We start from the raw sequence: 23,664 nt of genomic DNA, 5'->3' as shown, positions 1-23,664 counted from the left end.
GATTTTGCATGACGATAAAGTGTTTTGTTTTGTTTTGTTTTTAATTTAAAAAAAAAAAAAGTTCTTTATTACCAGCCAGTAGGTCTGCAGAAGCTGAGGAACTAGAAGTGGCCTGGGCTGCAGGCTGGGGTTCAGAAGTGCTACTTCCAAAAGCATCTAAAGAAAATTCCAGAAGGCAAAGAGTTTAATATTAACTGCATAAATTCATCACTTATTTTAAACAAGAGATGACATAGGACAACCATTTCATTCATCAGAAGAAGAAAATGAAAGGGCTTGACCATCTTTATTGCAGAGTAGTAACATGGATGCAAAGCTCAGGTGGAAAAAAGGAGATGCAACAAACCAGTGCTTCAAAGACAGCTGTTTTTTCTATAGGGAAGAATAGCACTAAAGAGGATGAGATATTAGGTCAGAGAAGCTTGCAAGTCCTTTTATTTGGGCCTCTTCTCAGAAAACCCATAAAAACAACAGCATTCTAGGCTAGAAGGTTAAGCTCTTTTATCTGATGCATTCACCTCCAGAGTTTGGAGTAATTCCTGACAGAATTTACTGACTAACAATAAGTCTTTTCAGATGGATATTTCACTAATGTTTGGAAACTCAACACTTGTAAGTAACATTCCTTTTTCTACAACACTTCTAAAGCTGATTGTGCTCATCCTAATTTCCACCTTGTCAAATCTAACAAAGATCCTGTAATTCAGCTCTCTGGGTTGAGACAAGTCACCCTCAAAACTTCAGCTGCTTTGAGAAACGGAACTGACAGAAAACAACGTGAAAGTGGAGAGCTACAAAGAACAATGAAAAAAAAACAACCACATAACATACTTCCATCAGACCTCTGAGGAAAAGTGTCATACATGCATTGACTGCAGATAGAATGGAAAATGTAAGGACAAGAAAATGGCAACAATGACAGCTCATTTGCAGTTCATTATTTTGCAATATGAAGAACTGGACATGTTTTTCTTAGCTGTAATGCCACACAGAAAAGCTGTAAGAAGGGAAAACTGCAGCTTTAGAAAAGCGCAAAGGTAATTGAGATGAAGTGATTCAACTCTGAAGTGGTGAGGAAAGAAAAATACCCACCACCAAATAGGTCAATCACACCTGAAGAATCCACCTTTGCTGGAGAGGCAGTGGGTAGAGGAGAGGGGGCTGCAAATGCATCCACTGCAGTAAGCACAGGATAAATAATATTTAGTATCAGCAAGGCAACAATGATAGCTAAATATTTCAAACCCACATGGGCTTCATCAGAGAGAATTATGGGATACATAAATTCAGGTAACAGTCTGCAGAACTGCAAAGTTTCTCACACAGCAACTGAACACTAGAGTACTTTTTAGAGTTGTTTATTAATAACTTTCTTATTCTTATAGGAGGATATACACTCTCAACAGCCACATCACTTACTTGACATCAATGTCAGCCACTTCATGATCCACATCTTTAGCAAGTGCTAATCTTGTGACCAAAGTGTCAACAAACCCACAACTTAGTTTTTCAGCTTAAAGATGTAAACTGACAATAAGTCTTATTTTTCACTCTTGAGGGAAAAAAAATCAAAACCATAAGCCTGTGAAAACAAGCACTCACCAGATAAGAGATCAGCAGTGAGAGAACTCTCAGGCACAGGAGAAGCTCCATGTGGTGGAGATGAAAAAGCATCTTCCAGAAATGAAAGAAAAAACAAGGAGAAGTTAAGTATCATTCAATCAGTTTATACTATTACAAGGCATCAAAGCAGCAGAGTATTTGAAGATTTCTCTCTTTACCTGTACCAAAGAGATCTATGCTAGGAGTAGCATCTGGTTTAGGTGCTGCGGGTACATCAGGGACAGACTCAAATAAATCTAAGACCAAGAACATAACACGTCTTTAACTCATTTTTGAAAGGCAGGACTGAAAGTGAACTTTCAAATTTTGCACAGCATCTTTGGAGTTAATAGGCTTTCTGGTTTGAAAACCTAGCACATGCATGCACGCAACAATTTGTTAGTTCAATACTCCTGACAGATTAATCCACCAAAGAGTTAAAAACAATATTACCACCAAAGATATCTAGAGCAGGAGGAGCGGAGGTGGTGGCGGTAGCAGAGGTGGTGGCAGTAGTGGTAGTGGCAGTAGCTGTAGTAGCAGTAGCGGCAGCAGCAACAGCAGCAGCTGGAGAAGGAGTTGTTGCAGGAGCTGGAGTGGCTGCACTAGTTGTAGGGGTAACTACAGGAACAGCAGTCTCTGTTGGCTTCATAGCAAAGAGGTCCAGCTCGGGAGCAGCCTCTGCACTACCTTCGGATGGGGCAAAGGGGTCTTGTAAAAAGGAGAGGGGAAATATATGTGTATGCATACTTAGGATTAGTGAGGGAGGAAGTCAAAATCAAAGCAACTACCAGCTATGCACACACTGCAAATACACTCACGCACACGCAGATGAGGTTGCTCTAACATCTAGCCTACTTATCCAAACACGTTACTTATGTTTTTTCAAAATAAAGACCATCTGAAAGGCTGAGCAGTCTAGTTACTAAAGGGCAGAACTTTCAAAGGCTGTTTGACAAGGCCAAAACAGAAAAATGATGAAAGTATATCTAGTTTAACAGGTTACTGCTCACAAAAGTCAGCACTGCCAGAATCATTTATTAGCACTACTGAACAAGCACAATGGTATTGAAACTCAGAAACAGGCCATTTTGTTAAGCATGCTCTTCAGTCTAAGGGTTTTTTTTTTTTTGACCAATTACAAGCACTAAAAAATCAGAAAAACACACTGCCATGTAGTTTAAGGAAAACAAAACAAAACAAAACAAAAACAGCAAAGCAAGAGACCATCTAATGACATAAAACCCACCATTTCCTGAACATGCATCAAGAGCTGCTGCTACAGGGGTTGGGGTAGCTGGTGCTGCTGCCCCTTCTGTTGCTGCAGGGGCTTCCCCAGGAGAAGCTGCGAAGGCATCTTGGGTGCAGTTTTAGAACAGAAATTAAAAGGAAAAATGATAAAGAGAAGAAAAATATAGTAAAAGAACCAAGTTAAATTGCACAGGTAGATCCCCTTATACAACATGAATGTTGTTACTCTGACAGCAAGACAAGTCATGCAGCGCATATGCTTTGTCTCCCCCAACCCCACACAAGCAGGTTCTAGACAAGGTTTGAAGAAGGAACTTCTCTGTTGCCTGAAGTACAGCACGTGTAAAAGCCATTATTCTCATTGTATAAGGGTTCAGAGCATCATGGTCATGGACTACACAAAATTAACTAATGAAGAAAGAGCAGAGGTATGGCAGTAAGTTAGTGTTAATAATGACGCTGAAATTTCATGCTCAAAGCCCACAGTATGTGTGGTTAATCTGTACCTGAATTTACTTGCATAGTACTCTGCACACTTCAGCACTGTTACGAATAACAATCCAATTATATTGGAAGAGATCTGTGGCTAACATTTCTGGCTTCTAAGTCAAGTCAGTCATGCAACATCTGAAATATTGAACTTACTTTTTCTTAACAGTATTCCAATAGGATCTTTCTGAAGCCAGAAAGACTGATTCATACGTTATATTTACTCAGTTTGCTTCTGACGGACCCAGAATTTCATCTTCACTACTGGCTAGCCATACTTAGTCTCTCCTTCTTTGAGGATCTAAGGCCAACCAGCCCAGTCAAGTCAGGGAAAACAACTACTTTGGGGTTTTGGAATGACTTGCTCAAGTTTTATTTGACTTACTTTTTTGTATGCCACTTGGTAATTGGAATGCTTAAACTTCCAGCTCTGAACTTTTACAGCATTATTCCTAGGCTTAAACCACCATCTGTAGCTCTTAATTCCATGGAGTAGTCCTAATGGGCACTTCCATTTGGACTATCCTCATAAGCAAGAATTTTCTTCACAAACAAGATGGTACAATTAAGATTAAATGGTTTAAGATGCTCATAAAGGCCGTTTTTCTACTGCTACAAAGTTAGCAAGTTAAAAAAATCTGTTGGGAAATACTGCAATTGCAGTATCAAACTAGCATAGGAAAAAGCTTAACATGCTTTAACTGGAGTATCAATTTTAAAATGAAAACAAACATTTTAAAAACTAGTTTGTGCCAGTTAATCTAAAAAGCTCAAAAGAACATGCACTGAAACTTCAGCAGAAGAGATGGAAGCCAACTACTCTTGTACAATAGAATTGAAATGAGTTAATAGCAAAAAAAAAAAGAGGCCTGCTAATAAGCCATTTCAAATACAATTCTATTTTTCATGTATCAGGGTTCAATAACAAAACTGGATGGCAGTTGTCCAAGTAAAAATAACAATTAGCCAAAAGTCACCTTATTGTATGCATACCAGGCACTAGCATATACCCCTTAGAAGAAATTCAACACAGAATTGGACTGAAGAGTTTTGAATTGTACAACTTCTGAATATAATAGTAGTCGTGTGTGTTGCTGTTTGCTCTACTCTGCTAGCTTTCACATGGAACATTACCCTGGGTTCTTTCAAAAGAACATATTTGTAGCCACACATGCCTGTAGACCAACAACACAGAAGTCAGTAGACACTATTTAATTATTTTCCAGCATGAGGGGACAGACTCAGTGTTTCCTTTGAAGAGGGATTTCGGAATGCACAAAGGTAGTCACAACTTCGATGGTAGGACCACTTCAGCCTCAGAACAACACCTGTTCCTGGCACAATGTAGACTAAAGTTCCACGTGCAACAGCCATAGAAATTCAGGTATGCACAAATTCCTTCCAGCTCACAGACAGAAGGGAACAGCTAACCTGATACAGGCTTTACTATATATTGCTATTTCTTAATAGGGTTGCAGTATTATTTTATTTATCATTGCACTGGGGTTAAATGGTAGGTGGCGAAAACACCAGAAGCTCATAATGGAATTTAAAGGAATAACTGCATATTAGGAACTTCAAATATTAGTTACACTGAGAAGTTCAAGGGACAGATCATAGAATGACACAACCACAGAATGGCTGAGGTGGGAAGGGACCTCTGAAGATCATCTACTCCAACCCCCCTGCCGAGCAGGATCACCTTGAGCGCATTGTGCAGGATGGCATCCAGGTGGGGTTTGGGTATATCCAGAGAAGGAGACTCCACAACCTCTCTGGGCAACCTGTCCCAGTGCCCTGTCACCCTCACAGCAAAGAAGTGCCTTCACATATTCAGATGGAACCTCCTGTGCTTCAGTTTGTGCCCGCTGCCTCTCATCCTGTTGCTGGGCACAACTGAAAAGAGACCGGTTCCATCTTCTCAACGTCCTCCCCTCAGATATTTATACACATTGGTGAGGTCTCCCCTCAGTCTTCTCTTTTCCGGGCTAAACAGGCCCGGCTCTCTCAGCCTGTCCTCATACCACAGGTGCTCCAGTTCTCTCATCATCTTCGTAGCCCTCCTCTGGACTCTGTCCAGTAGCTCCATGTTCCTCTTGTACTTGGGAGCCCAGAACTGGACACAATACTCCAGGTGTGGCCTCACCAGGGCTGAGCAGAGGGGCAGGATCACCTCCCTTGGCTTGCTGGCAACACTCTTCCGAATGCAGCCCAGGATACTGTTGACCTTGTCCACAAGGGCACATTGCTGGCTCGTGATCAGCCTGCTGTCCACCAGGACTCCCAGGTCCCTCTCTGCAGAGCTGCTCTCCAGCAGGTCATCCACAGCCTGTACTGGTGCTTGAGGTTATTCCTCTCTAGCTGCAGTACCCTGCACTTGCCCTTGTTGAACTTCATGAGGTTCCTCTTGGCCCATCACTCCAGCTTGTTGAGTGAATGGCAGCACAACCTGAATAGGTGGCACTACAAAGCACAGTTCAAACAAACGGTTTTAGATATGTGCCTCCCAAAATGTACTGTAGAGTTAATGCTTATTGAGAACTTTGTAGCCTTTCAAAAGATTCTGCTGTACCTGCACAGATGTTTCTGTAAAAGTCTGGCACCCCATGCAGAGATGGACACAACACATCATGACACATACAACACGTCGCAGAGATGGATGAAGCACATCAATGGTGTCCAAAAATACTATGTCTCAATTCTGCTGTTGAGATACAGGGCATTTCAAGACACTTCTTCTATCTTTAGATTTCTCTCTCTCAGGAATGATTCCACTTGCACTTTGAAAACTGCCTCTAGACTGGGAATCCTTGACATTGGACAAGTTAACTGAAAGCTTTCCCATTGTTCAGACTGGCTTTTTCAAAAAACTATGCTGGATTAATTCTGAATTTCTCATCTACTTTCCAAGACAATATTAGGTGAAGATGTAATGTAGAACTGCTGTTCTTCCTAAAGTCAAAGTCCAGCCACAGGTAGCATACAGGCTACCTACCAGCTAAAGCATCAGTGATAATGTGAAAGACAAAAACAGTCAACATTAATTCCTGCAGTCTTCTCTTTTGCTACTTCCAGCTTCTTTGCTGCCTTCTTTTCTGTAGCTTTCAGTTTCTTTTTCCTCCCTTGTCACTCCTTGCAGACTCTTTATACTCTTTCTCCTGAGATCACTGTTCTTGTTCCTTCCTGTACTGCACTTCACCACCAAGAAACAGTGTAAAGCAACTAAAAACTGTCAAGCCACAAAAAGTTAAAATCACCTGGCAACTGCATCTCCAGCTTCTATCAGACCTTGAAGGTCAAATACCTGTTTATCAAGGTTAAGAATGAATGTCCCAAGACAGCAAAAATGTCTGCCCGAGAAGTGCCACTTCTTGTGATTAGTAGTCTTAAAGTAACAAGGAATGTTAGTATTGGGCATTACTTACAGCACAGAAGCCTTCGGGGATGAAAAACAAACAAATAAACAAACAAAAAACATGAGTAGAGAAATGGAAGCTCAATATGGACTCCATGACTTTAAAAGGTTCAGTCCTGTGGGTGTCTTGAAGGTACTGCATAAGAATCTTCACTGCTGAGCACACTCAAATCTTCCTTTGAGAACTGGAAGTTTCCAAATCTATAAATTTGATGCTATTGTAAATAATAAAAATGTTATTTCTTCCTGTAGTGTTCCAGGAAAGAGTCAGTATTCATTTAATCTGAATTCTAATCCAGTTGTAAATTTACACTTATTTCTAGCTATTTAACTACGGTTTAATTTTTTTAAGGTCATATAAATCTATTCTAAACTAACAATACAATTTGAAAGTGCAGTATCTAAGACTGGCTTACCTCCCAAAGTCTAAACAACAGAAGTACACACCACACACTATGCATCTGAGGGGGTGCTCATGAGTACAGGCCTTGACTTATGCAAGCAACCAACGCCAGATCCTCTCTTGCTCTTAGTGGTGTCCTGAACTGCTGCCCGGGTTAAAATTGCTTCTGAACTGCCTGATTCTGTGGTATTGGATTCTCTTCCATCCTTTTAAAACAAGGGATTCAGTAGCAGTGTAGGAGTTCTACTCCTTCCTCACAGCTTCTCAGCAATTTTACTGGATGTATCTTGAAGACATCTGTTGATGCCAGTCCTAAACAAAACTTTCAGCTAAGAACTTCCAGTCTTTAGGAAATACCTTTGTTGTTAGAAGGTTTGTATATGAGACCTCTCCAGCACTCCTATCACTAGAAGCAATAGGTAAACACACCCACACAGAGAACATACAGTAAATTTCTGGAATGAAGTTCTGATACCAAGTAAGTTATTACTAATTCTTACATACACTGTCCCATGGGAAGTACACTTCACAGGAAGAGACAACTAGAAAAATACAGAGTGGTTGGGTGATCTTAAATATGTTAATAGTTTGTAAATTGGAAGATTTTTCCATCAACCTGGGCTGGTACCATGTTGAAAAGAAACAGTAATTTCTGACTTGCTGTTGAGAAACCTCCTGCTCCATTAGACAAGAAAGCTGACAATGTATGGGGGAGTGGGGTAGTCCTTATTCTTACTTGAGTTTAGCAGCTAACATTAGAGACTGAAAGAGCATAACAAAAACAAAGGAAAAAGTTTCCTATACATTAATCTTATAGTTGGTACTTAGTACAAGTTCATTACTGCTTCAATTTACTGTTATGCTATGCAAAATAAAAACAAAGATTCAAGAGTACTGAAATAGAGTAATTTCAGCTGGTTCAGTATTACATTTACAGGAAAAATCCTAATGAAATAAGAGCTCAAGCATGGTATGTAATAAAGATGCAGGAAGCTGCCATGTCCATCTTCTGCAGTGCAATAACTATTTTTTCCGGAAATCATAGTTACTGAATAATGTGGAAAAAATACCTATTTAACCCCTCACAGACCTGAAAACTAATGTTCTTATCTGTATACCATAAGATACCTTAGTCATAAGTGTATACAGTTTTCCATTTCCAGACAGTTGGGCATATGCAAAGGACTGTATTAGCTAATATCACAGGAAACCAAAAGGTAGTTTACATTTCCTGTTCCATCTAGTAGCCAACACACATGCATTTCTGATAGAGTTAAATTAGAGTCCTTGTTTCAAATAGCTGAACTCATATTGGTTCATCTACCTTATGAATTGGTGCAGAGTACTAGAGCAACCAAACTAACCTCCAAAGAGATCCACTTCAGCAGTGGCAGCAGTAATAGTTGTAGTTGTAGTAGCAGCAGCTGAAGTAGTTGTAGTATCAGTAGTTGCAGCAGTAGTTGCACTAGGCTCTGGGGCAAATGGATCTGAAATCTGTGGCTCAGAGGTAACACCGGAAAGTGCAGCCAGATTATCTATATGCAACCACATAATGAAGATCAAACAGGAAAAGTAAGGGGACGAGGGAGAGAGACCACAAACACTCAACTGCAAAAAAATAAGTCAGAGCTCCAAATAAGGAGTCTTAACATTCAGAAGTCTTAGAAATAAAAAATACTACTCACCCTCTCCCAAGAGGTCTAGAGATTGTCCATTAAAATGACAGCAGTATAAAGAAACAAACCAATTAGTAGAACTGCCAGACTGAAGATGTTCGTTAGCCATAAGTTTATTCTCTAAGTGATATGTCTAGTTTAAACATAGTTTCACAAATGCACTTGATTTTCTAACATTCAAAGTTTTTCAAAATTATTGTTACATGACAAAGTTCTTTCTGTTTAATATCTCTGTTCATATCAGAACTAGTGCATAAATTCCATGTATTTGATAAATTCATATCTAATTACCAAGTTATTCACATACAAGTAGCATTTTTCACTGTTTCATTACAGCTGATTTTCTGTATTTTACCCTGCAACAGAGTGGACCAAGTAGTAACCTATAAGAGCTGACAGGAAGGTCTCTTACCTTTTACTATGCCAGGGCAGAGCGAAAACCCAATTCTTTAGAGCGCTCATTTCAACACTATACAAGTTCTGCCCTTCTCCTCTCCTCAAACTTGCATTTGGCTTAGCAGTGCAAGAGTAGCACCAGAAGTTGACAGACATCTTTAAAGTTTATGAGTAGCTAACATCCCAGAAGAGCAATGACAATTTTAAACGCAAGCCCACTGGCCTAACTAAACACAGATTCAAGATTCTCACCAAATAAAAGTTTATTTGGGAACAGCAAGGCCCAGTGAACCCCAGTGCTCATATAAGTACAATAAACCATCAGAAGTAATTGAATTCAATATAAATCAGTAAACAAACAAACAAAAAATACTATTATGCTATTAGCAAAATAAACTTAGATAGCAGAGAAACTCAAGACAATTCTGTTTAGTTGCAAGTATTTGCTGGATCAAAGTAATCAGGTAGCGGTCAAAGTCAATGTTACAGTTATTAGAAATAAAATCTGGCTTATTGTTTTGCCAAGATTAGCTGTTTTGACCCACATATCAGCCCTCAAACCCTTCACAAACCTGGCACCAAGGCCGCTGCATTTGGACAGGTAACAGTTGGCAAATACAATGTCAAGTTACTTCAGGAAACAAATCATTGCATCCCTACTGCCCAAAAGTATATATATTCTGAAAGGCAGGCAGGTTGAGGTTCTTGTACTTGACTGACTTGTGGGGGAAAAAAAAGAAAAAAAGGAAAAAAAAGTCATAGTATAGAAGAGCAGCTACTCTTTGAAAGTTTTTCCTACATTTGCGACGCAGCAAGCATACTACGCAGAAACAACCACCCTTATTAACACTTGCTATGAGGACTATGAGTGACTGACAGCATAAGCAGGCTAGCTGTGTCCCAACTTTGGTTCCTTAATCAACTTTACAGAAGCCTATGAGCATCTTTGGTAATAGACTTTTCTACAATTTAGAGTCCTCTAAGACCAGTCAGATTATTGAGCCCAACAACAAGCAGAGGAAGCTTTGCCTATAAAACAAAATCAAAACCAGAACACACAAACACACACACAAAAACAACCAAGAAAACCCTACATGCTGTGAAAATGTGAGAAAACTCTGCAGTTTGTCCCTGTTTACTAACTAGTAGCTCAGTATTGCTCCTAGATTCACTATACATGTAACAGGGTCATGGGTTCATCTGATCCATACTGAACAGCCAGCACACGGTCGAGATGTTTATGTAGGAAGCAAAATGCTTTGAGCAAGCAGAGGTTAATCTTCCTAAGTTTGTCTTTATTTTACAGTACTTGTTAAAAAGGGACCAAGAAACTACATGCATGCATTTTAATAATTGTTTCCTTGGGAAAGATATTCTTGAGACTCACTTCACAAGGTAAGCTACATCAAAATACCATTCTGAAAGAGTGCAACAATATATTAAAAATGCAACAGCACTCTGGTATCGCATTACTGCACACCAGGTGGACGCCTCACAGCTAGACTTGAAATAAACAGCTGTTGGCAAACTTCTACCTTTTAGTAGCTTACTCTTCAACATATTTTTGTTACCCCGTTATGTTATAGATCATAATGAAGTGAAATTACAATTATCCAGCACAGCAGCGTGTACTTACTCTTAACATGGGAAGAACTAAAACCAATGTTTTATCGTATAGTTAATATTAAAGTAAGAATACTGCTATCAAATCGATGTTCTAAGGTAAACTGCAAGGTAGTTCAAAGTAGTTCAAGTCAATTTGCTTTTATATCTTAGAGACATCTTGCAAGGGTACAAAAAGTACAGCAGGTTGAATTCTGTAATACCACAGCCTAACCTGCCTGTCAAATGCTTACCTTGCAGTATGCTGCAAGCCGCTTATTACCCTACCTTGATCTTCTACTGTTACCACAGAAGTGTAGGTTTCACAAGCTACAGCTTATTTGCTAGACAACTTGTGTTGTACTCAGAAATATACAGGGCATACACATGGAACATACAGTGTACTGTATATACCAGTAAATATGAACCTACACTGAAACTAAGATTGAGAAAGGATTGTTTGTTAGGGACAACCTGAATTCCTGAGGCTTATGTAACATTCAAAGTGCCGGTTTGATGCTGCCTCTTGAAATATTTCGTATTTGCATCCTCCTAGCTATTCTGAACTACAGCGATTTTTCTAGCTTCCTCCTCTTACTAATACTTTCTCACAAGTTCCCACATTAACTCGCTGTGTGTGAACAGTTTTGCAGATGAGGAAGAAGCTCAGGTACCAAGGAACCTACTGTTACACTTCCTCACAAAAGTCCTGCATGGAAGTGGACATGAGGTCGCCTAGTCCAAACTCCTGCTCGGAGGAAGGAAGAACCAACCAACCAACCAGCTCTGAAACTGCAATTTGTTGCTGTTACCCCTCATTATAATCAGTTATCATTGCCAAGAAAACTTTGGCTCCACTTTGCAAGTTCCCTTCAAGTAGTTGTAGGCCACTGTAATAAATCCTCTTTAACCTCCTCTTTCCTGGACCACACAGGCCCAGCTCCCTCAACCTCTCTTCTCTGTGAAGAGGAAAAAATCTTTGCTTTACATCTCTGGAATCCTGGTAGCCCCCTACCAAGACCCTCCACAGTTTCTCAAGAGTCTCCCTTGACTGAAAGAGCTCAGAACTGGACACAGTATTCCAGATGTGGCCTCACCTGCACTACTTAGAAGGTTCTGTAATACTTATGAGAGCGTACCACTTTTAATAAATGAATAAATAAAACCTCTTAGGTTCAAAGGTTTCCTCATTATCAAATAAAACATGAATGGAAGTTTCAGTATTTTCACAACAAATCAATTCCAAATCTCAGTTTATTCATGTCTGACACGGTCTTTGGCAACTATTTAGAAAGGTTTTTTTTTTGTTGTTGTTTTTTTTTTTAAAGTAAGATTCCAGTGTGGTAACAGGTCATCCATAACTGGACTCCTGCCATCAGCAAAGCAGACAGACTTGAAGCTTACTAAGTAACCAAAATTCTGAAAGATAAGTCTGAAGTATACTTGATGAGGTTAGTAATAATCCTGGCCAAAGGAAAAAAAATTCGCTGTCCTTTTCTGTTCTGCAATAAGAGGACTAGACGTATTACTGAGCAATTTTTAAAAGTTTTCAGTAGTTCAAAAGAATATGCATACAACACCTCTTCCAAATATATCTAATCTCCAAAGTCTAGGTGTTTTGTCCAAAAACACAAAACAAATTGTCAGCTTTCAATTGCAATATGAATCAATATTTTAAAATGTTAATGGCTACTTATTCTGCATGAATGAGCAACTGCTTGGAAGTGGAAAAAAAAAAAAAAGGAAAAAAAAAAAGTTAGCCAAGAAGCCTGAGTTCTTCTGAAATGGCTCAGAAAAGCTTGTGTTCCCATACTTGGGGATGTCAGAGAAGGACAGCAATGGTAACTACCAGCTGCTAAGGCGTAACTACAGAGAAAATAAGTAGGATGCTACCAAAAATCATGGAATAATTAGTCCCAGACTTCCTAGGAGAGATGACCCTGTGGTCTTGTTTTCTGTATAAGATTACATTTCAGTTAATAAAACTGACACTTCTGAGAAAAAAAATCAACAGATTAAATATGAATATGCAAAGCATGGTCTACATGACAACCATCACTACACTTTCATAATGAGGTGGCTGAGAGACAATGTCATTTTTAATGAGCTAAAGATGAAAACAGAAACAGGGTATGCAGAAGTCACTAGTACCCAGCATTAGCATTCATAATGGAGTCAGCATGACTCAGCGTAGCATTCCTACTGTAAGAAGGCTAATGAGTTCATTAAGCTGCCACACAAGAGATGATCTAAGACTGCACCACAGTGGGTTTACAACTATGCTACTTAAATCATCATCTATTGGCCTAATTCCTGGTCCTCACAGGAGAGGAGTGAACATTGCCTACATTTATTGTGGTCCTCTTCAGATCATCAGCTGGTAATGTTGTCTGGAACAGACACAGTTCTGTGTGCGCTGCACACAGTTTAGATTTAGAGAGTTTAGATTCCAGAAAACTGGTTCCTATTTGAAGACAGTTAGACCTCTATTTCTATTTTCATATTATAGCTCTAAACAGAAAATGAAGTTTTTCAATTGTTAAGGGATGTTTATGTTAAGGGATTTCAGAGGTAACTGCACTTGCAGCAGAATCATTTACCACCTTTGGCATGCACAGCCTGTTAGACACATTTTTGCTTTAAAAGATATTTTTGGTCCTTCCCCTACTGGTGGGCTTTGCTTTATGAATGGAAGAGCTGATGTCTGCCCACACCTTAACAATAGGCACGTGAACAGTTCTAATTCTACTTCCCCAACTATTTTAAAGTGTCTACCCTACCTGTTCACCTTCAGCCATTCCCTTCCTGCTCACGTTTAGCTACATAATCCTGCCCTCCCCCCAGCTTTGCAGTCAGGTCTTCATAAGCAGCTTATACTATTATGCATATCCCTAGAAAAAGGAGTAGTCCTGTTCTGCAAAGGAATGCCTGCCTGTCAGGTCAGCAGAACCCACAGAGTGAGCTGGGAACATCTTGTGCTAGTACAGAAAGGGATAGGTTTCAGTTCAGCCAGCCAAGCAAGAAAAGGGAGATAGCAAGAAGAGATGCTGATAGCCAGTTTTCTCTACCTCCCCATGAAGTTGCTCCAGCAGGGGCTGCTGGAGCCGCTTGCCCAGCAGCCGCAAAATCTGGCTGAAGATCCAGAAGATCACTAGATGGTTTGGAAGAGCTGCCAAAAAAGGAAGAGATATTAAATATTGGCATAATTTTTCTATTCCATCAAGTTTAAAAAAAAATCATGACTAGATTTTAGGAATTAGATTGGATAAAACCATTCTTAGATTGGATGACCAACAGAACCATTAAGAGAGGTATATTTTATGGTTTTTTTCACTGCATCAGAGCAGTGGCCATGAACATGGGCACTACAATAAGTGCCAAAGAACACATTACATCTTCGGATGGGATCGTAACTTATTTACATTACTTGATAATGACATTTTAACTGATTTATTAGATATCACTAAACTGTGACAATCCTAGAAAACAAACACACCACCAGAAAACCATGCTCACAAAATCCCAGGTGTTTCCTAAGTACAGAGATTTTAGGTTGGATATTAGGAAAAATTTCTTCTCAGAAAGAGTGGTTAGGCATTGGAACAGGTTGCCCAGGGAAGTGGTGGAGTCACCATCCCTGGAGGTGTTTGTAGATGTGGTATTTAGGGACATGGTTTAGTGGGCAATATTGGTGGTAGGTGAACAGCTGGACTAGATGATCTTAGAGGTTTTTTCCAACCTTAATGATTCTATGATTCTACAGGGAAAGTAACTGCTGCAACTGAAAATAGCTCCATTCTACTTCAATACTTCACCATGCCATGTCAGAAAACAAGAAACCTGCATTTCCAGGCAAGAAATAGACATCAGGTAGAATGGAATTTGTAAGACTTCGGTGGCTTAAGCCAGCTGGATATTTCCTTAGGAAACAAGGTCTGTTTAGTTAGAACGTTTAAATAATAAACTGTAGAAGCTCTTTCCTCAATGAAGCATTTCATCTTGACATTTAAATCAAGTTAGTCACATCTTCATACTTTTGGTTCAGGCTTACAACTTTTACATGTTTAGAATTCTTTCTTTTCTGCTCATTACAATAAACAATAGTGGTTTGTTCTGACTTGAACAAACTTGACTTGAACGTATGGGTCAGAATTTCTCTTTGACCAAACTTGAATGTCGATTTCTGATTTCAGCCTCCCAAAATTCATTTCATTTTATGTTCTTCATTAACTAATTTGAACAGAAAGAAAAATGATCTTAATTCAGCAATACAGCAAAAACAGTACTGAAGGTCAAAGACTTCTTTGGATTTGTATATTACTTCAGTTTATTTGATTGAAAGTTTATGTTGTTATATTGAGAATTATACAATATCACTACTATACTGAAAGCAAAGCAGAGTAGACACAAACTGTGTGATTTTTGTTTATTTTGCTTTTGTTTGTTTGAGCTCATTTGTGACCTAGACTGGTAGAATTATGTACCACATTCAATATCATTGTACGCTATCTGTAAAGTAAGCAAAATCTTGCAGGCAAGTCTCCAGTTACAAGTGTGACTTTGGCATCTACATCAAGTGCAGTAACTCAAATATCCTTTTCTACTTACCTGACTGGAGCAGCTGTAGATGAAGTTGCAAAAAGATCAACTGGAGGAGATGTATCGATACTTTTTGCTGGAGTAGAATTGGGAGATGTAACAGTTGTGGCTGGAGAAGACTGGAGAAATATTTTAAACACACATTCAATATACCAGCATTTTCCCATAAACAACTTAAGCACAGATTCACATACTTAAAAAGTCCAGTTTACATATCAGGTCCTTTCATTGTGAGTTGTTCTTTTTAAGAGAATTTAAGGAAGACTGGGCTACATTTTCACAGGGCTAGCAATTCACAAAACCTGAGTATTTTATTTCCTCACTAGAAGTCACAAGTATGTTGTATGATCATGGGATACATGCCTATACCAACAAAAAACAGCCCTTCCTGTTCCTCTGTACCTAACCACACACAGGTCCTACCCATCTCTTCCCAGTGGAAATCTTTCCTTGTTCTAAGGGGAGCAAAGCAAGACCTCCCCAGAATGGTGGCTGAGTTGAGGAACTGCAAGGGGAGTCCTCCTTAAGATGGCTGGCTCGAGAGGAAATGCCTACTGCAGGTGCTCTGAGTGCATGTAGGGACACCAGCAGCAAGCCTCACATTAGCTTTAGTCTCTTGGGTTCTGTATTTGCTCAGTGTCTATGTAACTAACTCAGACTCGTGCTCTGGGGTTGCATTACCTGCCTTTTCAAATCCTAACCAGGACATCTAACAGTGCCTATGTATCAAAGGCTTCTCAGTAAGTTCCAAGACAATTATATGCTCCTCAGCAATTGTATGCTGCCCCATCCCTGGAGGTGCTCAAGGCCAGGCTGGATGAGGCTTTGCGCAACCTGGTCTAGCGTAAGGTGTCCCTGCCCATGGCAGGGAGGGTGGAACTGGATGAGCTTTAAGGTCCCTTCCAACCAAAACTATTCTGTGATTCTATGATTCTAGACTGTCCTCAAGACTTTACTAAGGTCTGAGACTAGATTGGTCCAAATTCTTCACATAAATGGGCGAGAAGGGCTTCACCTAAAGTTGTAAGAACACTTCCTGAGTCATTATGTAGTTCTTGCTAAGTGCTACAGTGTTAGAAAAAAAGTATTTTTAAAAAACAGCTATGGGCTTTTTGGAAAGAAACGTTAGAGCTTTCTGTAGAATCAAGCATTGAACAGTCTCCTTCAGATTCAGAAGTTTTCATTCAGTTCTTCCTGTACAACAGTTGTTACTAACCATAGAGCGATGGTGTGATAATGTTTCAGGTACAGCAGGAACCAGTAATACTAACATCATAAAGATCATTAGTTTATTTGACACTCTAACCAAGCTGTTTTCACTGGTAACTCTTGATATAGATTAAGGTGAGCACTCTCACTAATGAAGGTCAATTCTGAAACTAGGTATATCAGATTAAAGTTTAAAACTATATTCATGTTTAGGAAGAAAAAGAGTCAGCATTTTCAAATAAAAAGCTGGAAATGGAGTGAGGAATCTGGAGAAGAAAGAGTACATAGCAACTGTCTCACTGACAGGAAGATTAAAAAAGATATTGAGACAAAGATATGAGTGTCTTATGCTTTCTCAAAGCATGACCATCAATTCTTAGTAAAGCTGCTTAGCATCCTGCACTGGTATAAGCAGTATGGCACTTCAAATCAGCAAAGTGTTTTTATAAAGCTTCATTTACAAGGCCATTTTAAGATGCAACTTTGTCGTTCAGGTAAGGCCTAGGTGGCACAGTCTAAAAAACAAATCAGGAGATGGAAACTTAATTCATTATGCCTTTATGTTCTAAAGCATATCACCTGAACAAGAATTAAGCATATCACCTGAACAAGAATTAACTAGTACAGCAACTATTTAGTATAGCACTATTTAGTACAGCAACTATTTAGTAAGGCAGTATTTACCTTGCTCAGAGGAGAAGGAGCCCCAGATCTAGGGGAAAAAATGGGGGTTTTGTGATAAGTACATTTCTGGAAACTGTGTTTCTGGTCATCACAACACATGCAAAAAGACCTAAAATGAAACATCACAGCTATCTCGATCTCTACAACTGCATGCCCTCCCCTTTTTCAAACTTCTATGTGTCACTTTAGAGACGTAATGCAAATTGTTACTTCAAAGCATAAATTAATCTTTTTAGCTAATTAGTATCACAGGATTATTCTGCCTTTTAAATAAGCTCTACAGAATGGAGGAAAGGCAAAGATGCATGCAAATGTCTTGCTTTAGGGCATACAGAAGCCAGCAGGAAATAATTATTGGGGCAAAACACAGCCATATTATAAAATCCTACAAGGGTAGCAAAGTAAGACCAATAGGAAAGCAGTTATCTAATACTAGTCTTCTGAGAACGTATAAGCCAATTTCCAAAGTCTACCATTCTTTTAAAGAAAGTCAGGGTCACTTTAAAATGATATTTAAAAGTATGGAAAAAATTAGTTGTGAAGTCCCAAGCTGAAGATTCTCCCACATGAAAGAAAAATCACACCAATGTTAATCTATACAGCCTTAATCATAAGTTAGAACATATGCCAGTGCATTTGTTTACTTTCATTATTATGGGGTATGAAAATACTGCTACTTATTTTTAGAGCTGCTTGATCTAAGAGATGAAAAATTACAATGACACTGATAATGAAAAGAAGAGTTGAACCTGAACCAGTACTGAACTAGCATCCATCCTAATAGGTTAAATCAATTGAGTAAATCCTAGGAGCTGTAGAACTGATTAGAAGATCTGGAGTTGAGACAGAAGTGACTACAAGTAACATAGTAGCTACGTACAAAAGCAAGCGACAGTTTAGATACAATTTAAAGAAGATATCTGTTTCTAATTGTTGAAGACACCTTAAAAAACAAACAAACATAGCAAACAGAACCATAACCACATCTGCATGCAAGTGATATGTAAACATATGTACTTACCCTTCACTAAATTGCAAGGGAAGCAACAGCAAAAGAGAAAACACAATTTTAGCTTAATCCTTCCTAGAGTTAGCCATGACAAGTATCTAGTAAGAAGATGCAAAGCCATTAGAAAACAAATCATTTTTGACAATAAAAGCCTTAGCAGTAGGGAAAAATAGTTCTTTCCAGGACTGCTCCATAGTTAATTTTACTTTGTTAGGAAAGTGTCCGCTTGTTCAGTGTCTCTCCCACACCCCAGTAAGATAAACAGTTGCTATTAAGATAATTTTGCAAGGGAAAGGAAAAGCATAGTCACCACAGCTTATTTTCCAACTAAGTGACTAAAAGAGATTGGGGGAGGCAAACCTAAATATCATCTAGTCTCTAATTTTTACTGTTTTGCCTTGCTGCCCTTCTCAAAACATATACCTACTTGTTGCCAGGTTTTTTTCCTTCCAGGGAGTTTAGGTGTTGCTCAAGGGTCTCCATAAGACTGCTAGGAGCCTTGAAAGCAAAGAGAAAGATAAACTTCTAAACATGTTAAATTGACCTAACAGTGCTAGAAACCTAGCACAAAAGTCCCTTAAATCCACCATGTGCACACTCATGCTGTTACCTTATTTGCAACACTGAAAATAATGTATTTCCATGCTAGAAGTATTCAGGCAAAGACAGCTTTTGAAAGATAATACTGTGTTCAAATTTGCAGAGAGAGAACATTTACCTCTACTAAACAGAGCCTGAAACTTACACCCAGGATGTGTTCATCATGCTTTGAGTCAGTTTTAGACATTGACAACAGCATAGGCATCCACAGAGTCAATTTTAATAGTAATTCAAGGTCATCTTTTTCAAAGTTCAAGGTCCAAGGTCATCTTTTTAGTTCTACTTTTAGCCAGATCTACAATATGTAATTTATGACCAAAGGATTGCATAATATTTGTATATCTAATCAAAGCTAACTAAAAGTCTGTTCCAATGCCCATGAAAGCAGTTACCTATGATTCAAGACTCCCCAAAATCACAATTCCACCTTTTAGCTAAGTCTTCTCAAAACTATGCAGAAGTTACTAAGCTCAACAGGTAATTCAAAATTCAGAAAGATTACCATTTTAGATATTTACAAACATAAGCTTTTTCAAGCCTCCCTAACCTTAGGTTTAATTTTAAGAAACCTTTTGTTGGCAATACCCCCAGGCATGCACTTGCTGTTACAATGGTAGTTAAGAAAAGTAGTCAAATACAAATGACAGTGTGCTTAGCTACTTCAGTATAAAAATAGTGTCCAGATAAGTAGAATCCTACAAGATCAACAAGCAAGGAGGAAACCCTTGAGAGATACAGTAGCATGTAATAGTAAGGTATTTCATCAGGGTTACCGTTTCATCATTGGTACAGTCTTTAAAAGGGGATTTCTCTTTACCAGTGTCTTTCAGATCAACCAGAATTCCTGACAGCAATACCTATAGTGTTTTTCATAAATACTGTCTTTAATTTCAGTATATATACACTCATCAAAAAAAGTTAGTTTGCCATGCTTGAAAACAGACTTTCCACTGCCCATATATACATTACCCTAAAAACAGTTTTCTGGCTTCAGTATGCTTAGTATCTTATAGTAGTAATGCACAGCTATGTGTACTTATAGCATCTGCATATTAATTTTGACATTAAACTGAGCAGTAAGGTAAGATTCCTGCATGTGTTAAGTGCTCAAAAAATCCTTAACTGATGGCTTGAATTTAAATATGTACCATGTACATACACAAAGCAGAAACATATTAACCGTTACTGCTATTTCATAAGCATGTTTATTCATTTTTAAATAGTGAAAGCACAAGAAAGATTTTGGCTAAAAACAAATGACTTTGTTCATTTTTTTCTTGCTGCTGAAGAATACTTAGTAATAAGTGTCTCCTTCGCTGAAGAACAGATTCAGACTTCCATGTATTCAAAAAAGCTACAGCATAAGAAAGAAGTTGTGTCTAGGTAAGCATGTAAACAGAAAGCTGTGTTTCAAAAAATTAAAAAAAAAATCCCACAATTATTTCCTCTAATGAACTGCAGCTCTACACAATTTAATTATCCTTCAAATGCATTATTCACAGGTTTCTGAAAACACAACAAGAAAACATGAAACTCATCCGGGAAGCAGAATTCACAGAAGCAGCTTTAGAAAATTTCTTACCAGATGCAGCACTTTGGAAATTAAATATCATCTGGTATCCAATTTGTGACTCTGAACATTGCTTAATTTCTTCTAGATACTGCGTCTGTTAGATTAATCTATTGCTCTGCATCATGGGGGAACCATAGATATGGGTTCTCCACTAGCTATTTGGGGTAAGACTGACATGCTTGAAGATTTGCTAATAACTGTAAATGAGCCAATCTCCCTAGCTGCCAAGATGCCTCCTCAGCTTCCAAAACCTTGTAGCCAAACCAGAAAGTTCAAAGATGACAGCTATCAACTTCTATTTCAGTACTGTGACTGCTTGCTTGGATTTAAATAGATGCACACACATCAAATGTCAACACAGACAGCTTCTTGTGGAATAATACTGACTATTGAGTTCTGACTATTGAGTACTGACTATTGAGTTGAATAATACCGACTTTGAGTTCTATTGCTTATATTAGGAATTTAGGTATAACACTGATATTTTAGCTTTGTTACCCAAAATTATTATTACATATAATTATATATTAGAATCATAGAATCATAGAATCATAGAATCATAGAATATCCTGAGTTGGAAGGGACCCTTAAGGATCATCAAGTCCAACTCTTGATACCGCACAGGTATTAGATTTTAGTTGAAATTCATCTTTATTTATTTCTCACTGAAATACATTGCCTAGATCTTGTTCACAATCTAGAGAATGCTGCATATTAGCCTCAGCAAGTAAGTCCCAAACAGCAGCCTGTGGGAGAACAGTTATACTGGCCTATTTGAGATTTAGGTTTGCTATCAAATATCACATGTGACAGTTGAGTTGAGGTTGGACTAGATGATCTTAGAGGTCTTTTCCTAGAGAACCCATTAGGTACAAAGTTGGCTGAACATCCTACTTCAGTTACTTCAGAACAGAGTATGGTATTCCATACACTACTACAATTCTGTTTCCTCAGCCAAATAGTGTGAGCAGAATTTATGGATTTCAGATGCTACAGGGCTATAAACATTAACAGTCTCCATCTTCACAACATGTCTGAGTTTCAGACTTATTATCTGGCTCTTCTAACCAAGAGAACCAACACTCTGATGTTGATTTATACCAGGTTTTCAAGAGGCTTTACAAAAACTTCGTAGTCATAGGTTATTATCACTTAAGATTTACAACTGCTAAACTGCTTTGGGTTGCTCTTCTGCTCCAACTGCTTTGGGTTGCTCTTCTGTTCCTATTTGATTGGCATTGAAACTGCCACAAGTCCCAAGTCTTCTGTATGAATTCTCTCCTCCAAGTAAATATCCTTTTGATATTAAACACAGAGCCAAGCACTCAAGCCCGTTTGCAAAGGATTTTGTAAATGTGCCAGCACAATAGATTTTAAGCAACAGTAGCACCGGTGAATTTTGATGTTCAAGTTTTGTTACATACTGACACAGTTCAGCAATCAAATCATGGCTTCTGCATTTAAGCTTACAGTTTACTGTACCTAGACCAACACAGTAGTGCTACAACTGCTCTGAATTTCATCTCCGGTCCAAGATAGTGTCAGGGTGAGATTATGATACAAGTCACAACATAATCTCTATGCAGTCTGTTGTCAAAGACTAAATTGCCCTACAGGCAGTGAGAGTCTGTCCTTTAGCAAGGAAAGAGCAACACAGTGCACCCTCCAGCTGCAGGCTGGAAGCCATCATGAAAGACATTAATCTAGTTATATTGGTCTTCATAAAGAGCTTCTGGCAGTTCTTGTCTTATTTACAAATTGGGAGGGCTTTAAAACATTCTGCGGCGTGATTTTCTACAAACATTTAGACTCCTGGTATACTTATTAATTTATTACACAGATCCAAAAAGACTATAAGAGAGGCTTGAGGCTTACCTGTGTAAGATCAGGGATATCACCTTTGTCAATTCCAACTTGCTGTGGATTTTTAAGAAAGGAGGTAAAATGTAAGCACATTGTTCCATGGCAGCAGGCATTAATTTTGACCACAACAGTGGCACACTCATCAACCTATAATGTGTTTTGTCTTTAGAAAAAGACTACAAAGTTAGCATGTGCAGATGCCCACATCTTTCCAGTAGCTATTCCATTACCTTCAACAACTTGCAGCAGTCTCTCTCTTCCACCTTGGTAAAGTTCATACTCCCTACTGCAAATCAGGCAGGGCTTTCTGGACACGTACTCTTGTCTCAGAGGGCAGCAGCAGTGAACTGCCAAACATGTATTACTCAAAAGATACCTGACTATCCTAACAAAGTTTTCCTCTGAAATTCTTCCAATGAGAAGGTCCTAGAAGACACCGCTTGCAAAATGTTAATGGTGTTTTTCCACCCTTTTCTCCTAGTGTTTCAAAGCAAGATGAGGTGTCAGTCTGCAGTCTCTTGTTAGTTGTCCTGTTGATTACATATGGCTTTTCAAAGTGCCTGTTGGTTTACCTTTTGCAGAAGAGCAAGCTCCACTGCAGCTACTAAACCTGAAATACAGGCAATATAATCCCCATACTGTAAAGCTGACCTACAGGTGCTTGAAGTACTTCTCAAAGATCTGAAGTCTTCATGCTACCACTCCCTCAACATTCACATCAGGCGTTACATGCCACTCAGTAGTCTAGCAGGCTCCTTCATAAATAATTAAATAAACTAACAAAGAAGCAAATATTTTATTCAACTCATTACTGCTGCCCTTTATAGTGAAGCATGAAACAAGGAAAATGTGCATCTTATGCCAAGGAGCCAACTACCACAAATGAGAACCCAGCAAAAGAGTTAACTAACCATGTAATATTTGTATTATCCACAGAAGAGAATGATAACTAGAATGAAAATCAGGAAATTTTCACATTGCAGTAACTTATAGTTGGCTGCAAAGGCTTAACAAGAAGACTTATAAAATTTTTATACTTATTCTTATGTTCATCCCTGCCCTAGAAACATAGATTATGCACTTCCATGAAATACTGCTGTGGTTGCAGTCATGTTATCCATTACATTACCAGGAAAGTTGAGGCTGGCTGCACATTAGAGACATATGGAAAGCCTACACAGGGCTTACTAGTCCAAGAAGAGCTGAATAAGCAGATCCAAGAATTTCTATGCTGCCTCACATTTATGTACAGTGAGTCAGTTGCTTAACAAGTGCAATTAATATTTTATATTG

The 23,664-nt window shown here is 38.7% G+C and overlaps 2 protein-coding genes across 21 annotated transcripts in view; one reads left to right on the top strand and one right to left on the bottom strand.

The window, feature by feature from the left end:
- The window catches only part of LOC308192276 (cytochrome b5 reductase 4-like), a 191,591-nt gene that overhangs the window by 44,311 nt on the left and 123,616 nt on the right, over nucleotides 1–23,664 (top strand). The window lies entirely within an intron of this gene.
- The window catches only part of SNAP91 (synaptosome associated protein 91), a 77,086-nt gene that overhangs the window by 19,940 nt on the left and 33,482 nt on the right, over nucleotides 1–23,664 (bottom strand). For 5 of the 20 annotated variants that reach the window (XM_080585645.1, XM_080585653.1, XM_080585647.1 and 2 more), the window contains exons 9-21: nucleotides 22,384–22,425; nucleotides 18,763–18,833; nucleotides 17,327–17,354; nucleotides 15,443–15,552; nucleotides 13,903–14,003; nucleotides 8,846–8,860; nucleotides 8,525–8,695; nucleotides 2,852–2,959; nucleotides 2,056–2,313; nucleotides 1,782–1,859; nucleotides 1,603–1,674; nucleotides 1,093–1,176; nucleotides 73–156 (exon numbers count right to left, since the gene is read on the bottom strand). In XM_080585645.1, coding sequence (XP_080441771.1) covers nucleotides 73–156; nucleotides 1,093–1,176; nucleotides 1,603–1,674; nucleotides 1,782–1,859; nucleotides 2,056–2,313; nucleotides 2,852–2,959; nucleotides 8,525–8,695; nucleotides 8,846–8,860; nucleotides 13,903–14,003; nucleotides 15,443–15,552; nucleotides 17,327–17,354; nucleotides 18,763–18,833; nucleotides 22,384–22,425 — 1,222 coding nt within the window. The other 15 variants (XM_080585648.1, XM_080585651.1, XM_080585635.1 and 12 more) reach the window with 11 other exon arrangements.

This window comes from Anser brachyrhynchus (genome assembly GCF_964034855.1).
Source record: "Anser brachyrhynchus genome assembly, chromosome: 3".
Lineage (NCBI taxonomy): Eukaryota > Metazoa > Chordata > Aves > Anseriformes > Anatidae > Anser > Anser brachyrhynchus.
Note: the sequence above shows the minus strand (reverse complement) of the source record. Positions and strands in the feature narration are given on the sequence as shown.